The sequence below is a fragment of the Dendroctonus ponderosae genome, unplaced genomic scaffold, assembly GCF_020466585.1.
Source record: "Dendroctonus ponderosae isolate FM_Combo_2020 unplaced genomic scaffold, Dpon_F_20191213v2 Dpon_F_20191213_4, whole genome shotgun sequence".
Classification (NCBI taxonomy): domain Eukaryota; kingdom Metazoa; phylum Arthropoda; class Insecta; order Coleoptera; family Curculionidae; genus Dendroctonus; species Dendroctonus ponderosae.
Genome location: NW_026018611.1, coordinates 1,665,208 through 1,671,792, shown reverse-complemented (window position 1 = coordinate 1,671,792; position 6,585 = coordinate 1,665,208). Strand labels below are relative to the sequence as shown.

The following is a 6,585-nucleotide window of genomic DNA, read 5'->3' as shown; positions in this document are numbered from 1 at the left end:
TCCTTAAGACAGCCTTTGACATCACTGGCAATGATATGTGGCTCAACATATCATACTGTCAGTTTGAAATTGCAAAACTTCCAATAAAACTACGCTCATAATGGGAGAATAATAAAATGAAAACAGCTGGTTAAAAGAAAATCGCCAAATTCTTGTTACGGTCGTTTCTCTTAGGCTAAAGGTGCGCATGAGGCGCAAAAAGGCCAATCCAGCACCGCCGGACAGCCGCAGTGGCTGCAAAAGTTGCCCCCAGCAAGGCGCTGACCGCACTTGGTGCACACCAGGGGTGGAACCGCCACGCCATCTCTCGCAACGCCTGGGCATTTCTGCACGGGGCGCAGAACCACGTTAGGCTCCGGCAGGAAAAAATACGAAAACTCCTCCGGCCCAGACGCTTTTTTCTCCAAAACTCGCCCCTTTGCATCGGTTCGAGGGGGCTTCTCTGGCAAAGTGGGCGCAGGGTGAACCTCCACGGGAGGTTTCTTCTGAAGCAGTCCGCCCCAGTTCAAAGCCAGCTGGATGTCTGGGAACTGAGAGTGTGGAATGAAGGAAGGCTCAGCGTCTTCCAGAGCCACAACGATCGTCACCGTGTCGCCCTTTTGCTCCCCCAGGGAGAAATCCGCCTCTTTATCTGTAGAGGGCGGTAGCCCCAAGTCAAGTTCTTCCTCCCGCTTGGAGGGTTTCGACGTGAAGTTCGCGGCCTTGCAGGGCCTCTTCTGAAGCTCCCCCAGGCCTCCAAAGGACTTGCTGCCCTCTTCGCCACTCACCAGGTTACTCTTTACAGACGCCGTTTCCGCCTGGCAGCTTCGCTTTGCGATGGGGGTGCGGCCCTTTGCCGCCCCTACAACAACAACTGGAACCGCGCTTGGAGGCGCTGCTGCGCTTCTTGCATCTCGGCCGTTTGCTACTGAACAGACGCGCCAATGAGCGCAAAACCCAGAGGGAAGAGAGGGAACTCACCTTTGACTATGTGAATGCTGCCGCCCACCTCCTCCCTCCTCAAAGGGCGGCCCTGGATAAAAACCTGCCCGGCAGGATTGAAGAACTCGGGGTGTCTTTGGAAGTAGTCGCTCAGTGGGGGCGGCAGGAAGTGCGCGCTGGTGTCGCGGAAATAGTAGTTGGGGAACACAAAAGGCACTGGGGGCGGGTACGGGTGGTAGTAGTGGTTGTAGCCGAGGGGCGGCGGCGGGTAGAACACCTCATGGCCGCCTAGAAGCGCCAGGTTAATGCGACATGGGCTCTGATGCTTTGACTTACCGGGAAAATATCTGGCGTGTGGGGGTATGCGCATGATGTGGCTGCTGGGGTGGCCCTCATCCCCTCCAAACCGCACCACGACCTGCGCGTTGGCCACATTGGGGCCGCTCTGCTGGGGGGGCGTGGTCGCCGGCGGCTTAGTGGTCGAAGTGTCAAAGCGGTCGAAGTCGCTCCTTTCCACCAGCTCCAGGTGGTCGAAGTTGATCTTCGACATGTCCTTGGGGGTGCGGAAAATCCTCTCCAAGTTGATGCATTCTGTTGAGATGCGCTGAAACCAGAAAAACCCATATGGCATCACTGCCGGCCACTAAAAGCTGCAGTCGATTACTTGGAAAATTGCACACAAAGCGCAGCTGAATAGCAACATCAACTTCATTGCTGAGCTGTGGGTTTACTGAGCCGATCGCTGACCGCAGCTGATCATTTATAGAAACCCTGTCAGGGAAATGAACACCAAAAGCGCACGCAGTGGAGGTTGCCAGGGAGCAAACGCCTCTCGACCATGACTGGCAATGTTTTGGAGTTTTCCAAAGCAAATATTCACACGTTCGCAGCAGGCTGGGGGCGTCAACCTGAGCCCGCACCATTTTGACAGCTGCCAGTTTCAGGCCAGCCCCTTTGACAAGTTGACACAGCCCAAGTGACAGCCACTGTCAAATAGAGCCCGAGCAAAACCATGTTAATCTGTCAAATCAACTCAATAAAAACCAAGTCAAGTTCAATAGCAGCAGAAAGCGCTGATTCAACGGTTCCTTGACTTAATTAGTTGATAAATAAAAGCAGGTTTCAATGCGAAAACAAATCGACTTTATTGCATCGGCTCTTTAAACGACATTTCACTGCAGTCAACTGGTTTTTCCCGGAGCGGCTAATTGTAGCCCCCTTGGAATACATTGTTGCCGGATTTCAGCGGATTTGAGGCGTTATTATAGAAAGAGAGAGAGATAAAATGAGAAAGATATTATTATATATTTACCGAGTTATTTAAGATTTCGATAAAATAAATTATTTCCGATTTAAAATGTCTACCAAAAATCAGTTTAAGATTTCTAATGTTGAAAGAATAAAAAAAAAATTAWCCAAAATAATATACATTATAGTTTGAATAAATTTTACTTAAATAAAATCATGGTAACAATATGCGCAACGATATAAACAAACAATATTAAATTTAATTAACCATTCTAATGTTAACTTAGCAGCAGTCTTTTAATGAAATTAAAATTTTCAGACCGTAAAGTTTGCACTGAAGTTCTTATTTCGTTAGAAATATTAAAAATTCTTTCCTAAAGTTCTTCGATTGTATTCACTTCTGGTGAATATACCGTACTTTTTAAATGGTCCCAGAAGTAAAAATCAAGCGCGTTTAAATCGGGAGATCTAGGAGGGGAGTTTATAGGAGCTTCTTGACCTCTAGCAATCCAACGGCCTGGAAAGTTTTGATTAAACCGAAACGATATAATTTTTTTGCGTGCAAACTAGTGCCCTTAAGAAAAAACAATAAGAGATAAAAATTGATAAATAACTTGTAGTAATTAAAAAAAATATGTTGATAAAAGTTTAAGTGCACACAAAAAAGTTATGAACAAGACAAAAGTAGGAGTTCCACATTTCTACCCTGTATAAAAGTAAACTGAACTGCAAAACACTACCATAGAATGACCTTCAATTATCTTATAATGTGTACCAAAATTTAAGTTCCCAATGTTTAACCGTTTTAAAGAAAAACAACAAAAACTAATATTTTTCGCCATTTTGGAGATCTCAAAAATGAGACCTCAAATTAAAAAAGTTCTCAGGAAGACCCCCCTCGAAAATGACTAGGAGAACACGCTGCTAAAATATTTTAACATATTTACGGAACACCCTGTATAAATAACAATTATAAAGAAAATCAAACACAATTTTAGTTTAATCACTGGGGTACCATGATTTGTACGATAATGTTTATTGAGATTTCCCTGTGTTGAAAAGCTTTTTTGACAAATACTGCAAACATTGGAAATAGACATAACCAATGATATAAAAGTTATTATTTGTACGTTATTACGACAGATCACTGATACTACTTCGACACATTCAAGTCAAAACGTGGTCAGACATAAAGCAACACGCTTCACTTTCCACTTTTAACAGTTCTAACCTCACCTTTTTAAGATTTGACACTTGACACGATACCTGACATAGCATTAAATACTGGCAACGTTGTATTCCAAGGGGGCTACAATTAGCCGCATCTGTTTTTCCCCCCTGATAACCTTCTTGACTGGACAAAGTTTGACAGTTCCAATGACATAAGCTCCGCCCCCACGCGATGGAGGCACAAGCAGTGACCAGTGGCGCCCTCTGCCAGTAGAGTCACAGACAACTAAATAAAGGGTGTTTGACAATAGGCTGGCTTCCGTCAGCGCCTGCTAGAACTAGCTGGGCTTCAGCTTGGCTTTGGCCCTCTGCAGCGCCTCCTCATGGCGCCTGCGAATTTGCGCCACCATGTCCTTCACGTCCCTCTTAGGCGGGGTCTTCTTGTGCTCCCTGGCGCTGCCCAGCAGCCCGCCCAACTCCCCCTCGCACTCCTCGAAGCGCCTCTGCAGATCGAAGAGGATGCGCAGCTCCTTCCTGATCCTGTAGCTGCGCCCCAGCTTCTTGCTCAGCTCCTTCACCGTCTGTTTGAGGAGTTTTTCCAAGTTGCCCATCTCCCACAGCAGTTTGGCTGCTTGGTCGAACTTCTCCTGCTCCTGATCGGCCTTCACCAGCAGCTTCTTCAGCCCGCGGAGCGTCTCCATGTGGACCTGCACTTCCTGGTCGCGATCCTGTCCCAGTTTCTCCACCAGGTCGCTTCTGGACTTGGAGTAGACGAACTTCAGTTCAACCAGAGTGTCCACGTACTTCACCTCCTTTTTCTCGTTGAAGGGCGTTCGGGTCTTCAGGTGCTGCTCGCAGTCCTCCACCACGCTGCTGACCACGCACTGGAGCTTCTGCAGTCGCACCAAGCTATGGATGAGCTGCTTGCGCACGAACTCGTTGTCAGTCTTCTTGAGGGTGGCCGCAATGCTCCTCACGCTCTCGTTCTTGAGATGCTGCAGCTCTTTGAGCTTGCTCAGAATCTCCAGCTTGGCCGCCATGTCCTCCAGCTTGTTGTCCATGATGAGGCGCTTCCACTCCTGCTCGATGGAGGTTTTCACCTGCTGCAGCCTGATCAGCAGCTCGAACAGTTGATCGTAGTTCTCCGGGTCCAGCTGGACCAGCTGGTCCACTTCCTCCAGCAGGGCGGAGATGCGCTCTTTCACCACCTGCGTGGGAGGCAGCAGGTCGTTGCGTCCACTCCCTACCACCTCCGGGTCCTGGCGGGCCCGCACCAGCAACGAGGCGATCCGACTGGTCGTTTCCTCAGCTGAGGCGTCCCCTGGGCGGGGCCGAAAGCGCGAAGGCCCGCCCCTCCGGGAGTTCAGCCTCAGAGGGCGCTTCAGGCCGTCGTACTCCATAAAGGGCAGTCCGCGGTTGTCTATAATGAGCCTCGGCTGCAGCTTGGTGAGCTTCACCTGCGGCCGCGAGCCCTCATTGGCCAGCAGCTCCCCCACCTTGTCATAGCAGTCCTGCAAGGGGCGCAGAAAGCTGAACTGGTGGTCCATTTTCGCGGCCAAATAATCCTCCACCTCCTGCTGGATGTCGTCTTCGTTCACCACCTTGAGGACATACCGTTTCTCCCTCAGGTGTTCCGGTGGGGCCTCCCGCCGATATCGGCCGCTTAGGTGGTCCAGCACTTGGACGTGGTCAAAGTCCCCGATGACGTTGCTGGCCAGATTCAGGCAGTGTTTGTGGAGGTTTTGGCCCAAGTCTTTGAAGCACCGCTTGGCGGTGTGCACCACCTTGGGGAGAGCTGTCAAAGGAGTGCCGCCCCTCCTGAAATGGTCGAGAAACTGCATGGGGGCGGTGAGGAGTAGGTAGAACGGGTTGTGGGGCACCCCCAGGCCCACCCTCTTCATCCGCTGCTCCCGGTCCAGCTTCTTCTGGTGGGCTTCCAACTCTTGCCGCACCACAGTATGGATGGCGCTCCTGCCCAGCATCGAGTCAGCGGGCGGAAATAGGCGCCGCCCTGGATAGGGGCGCGGAAATCCCCCTACCATCGGGGCTGGCGCCTCTTGGTAGTCGTCGTCTTGCTCGGACTCCTCGGAGTTGATATCGACCTTGTAGTGGGCAGGCAGGTCCAGTTCGTCGCTGCCCACCACTATGGTGCGCTTGGGGCGCCGCTGCGCCCGAGGCGGCTGCAGCAGGTGCTTCAGAAAGGCAGTGGCTTGCCCTTCCAGGTCTTTGCTGGTCGGGTTGTGGTTCAGACGCTGCAGTTTCTGCAGCAAGCTGGCCTCAGTGGCGCCCCTTTGCCCCAACCTGGATCGAGGGGCTGTGGGCCGCCAGAATCGGCTAGAGGTGGGCGGGGCTCTGTTCCGATAGATCGTGTCGGCTAGCCAATTGCTGCGCAGCTGGCGCTTGCTCCGCCCCTTGTTGCCCAGTTGACAACAGGAACGTGTGCAGGCCTGCCTAGATGGGGCTGCGCCTGCAGGAATGAACAAGAGTGGGTTCGTTAGGGCAACACGGGACGTTCTGTGGGACTTACGGGTCAGGACTCTGTCCACTCGGAAGCGCAGCTCGCGGGGCTCAGCCTCCTTTAGACCGCCTTTAGGGCGGCCGCCAGGCCGCAACACCTCGTAGCTGAGAGGGAGGGTTGAAGGAGCAGTTGAGGGGCCCAGGGGGACTGGAGCAGGGAGGCTGTGAGAGGGCGGGTTGCAGCTGTTCCCTGCAGGGCGACTAAAGATGATCTTCACTGGCAGGCCGTCTGGGCCCGGAACTTGCAGGGTTTCCAGGTGTTTCGAACACTGCAAAAACCGGAAAATTTCTGATACTTCTGGGTGTTTCTCGGCCTATTGACCTACCTTGAGACAGCCGCAGTTGGCTCTGGCCGACGCGCAGAAAATCACCACCAGCACCAGCAGCTTCATGGTCGCACTGTGGCCTGTTTTTTGGTCACCCGGTAGCGCACGGTTATTTGCCGCCGGTTCCATCTAATCCCCCATATTTATGCACGGCAGATCGACTAAACGGTAGCGATTGTTTTGGTAAACAGTGTGGAAAATTCGCAACGCAATGCGTATTTTCATGTTTGAGGTTTCAGGGTGAAGGCCGGTGCTGGTTGGCGAACCCTTGCGATTTCCGTGTTTGGATTTGTTTGCATTGCAATGGTGGAACCGCCTGCCTGCTTGGGTTCCAGCGGTTCCTGGTTGGTCCATTCGCGCTTGTTTCATGCATTTCCAACTGTGAGACCAATGGCGGAGCCAG

The 6,585-nt window shown here is 51.7% G+C and overlaps 2 protein-coding genes across 3 annotated transcripts; both read right to left on the bottom strand.

Annotated features, from left to right (window-relative positions):
• Positions 1-130: 130 nt before the first annotated feature.
• Positions 131-2,240, bottom strand: LOC109542916. Of its 2 annotated transcripts, none has more exons than XM_048665997.1 (4): positions 1,586-2,240; positions 1,258-1,525; positions 961-1,209; positions 131-907 (listed from the first exon to the last, which is right to left on the bottom strand). In XM_048665997.1, the coding sequence occupies exons 1-4, from the start codon at positions 1,631-1,633 to the stop codon at positions 171-173; spliced, it is 1,302 nt and encodes a 433-aa protein (XP_048521954.1). In that variant the 5' UTR covers positions 1,634-2,240; the 3' UTR covers positions 131-170. The 2 variants fall into 2 exon arrangements, with proteins under 2 accessions (XP_048521954.1, XP_048521955.1); XM_048665998.1 differs by having other exon boundaries at positions 131-904.
• A 921-nt stretch (positions 2,241-3,161) lies between these two features.
• LOC109537138 lies at positions 3,162-6,574 on the bottom strand. The gene is made up of 3 exons (XM_048665925.1): positions 6,183-6,574; positions 5,867-6,125; positions 3,162-5,806 (listed from the first exon to the last, which is right to left on the bottom strand). Exons 1-3 carry the CDS (start codon positions 6,309-6,311, stop codon positions 3,678-3,680), a joined length of 2,517 nt encoding a protein of 838 aa, XP_048521882.1. The 5' UTR covers positions 6,312-6,574; the 3' UTR covers positions 3,162-3,677.
• Between the last annotated feature and the right edge of the window lie 11 nt (positions 6,575-6,585).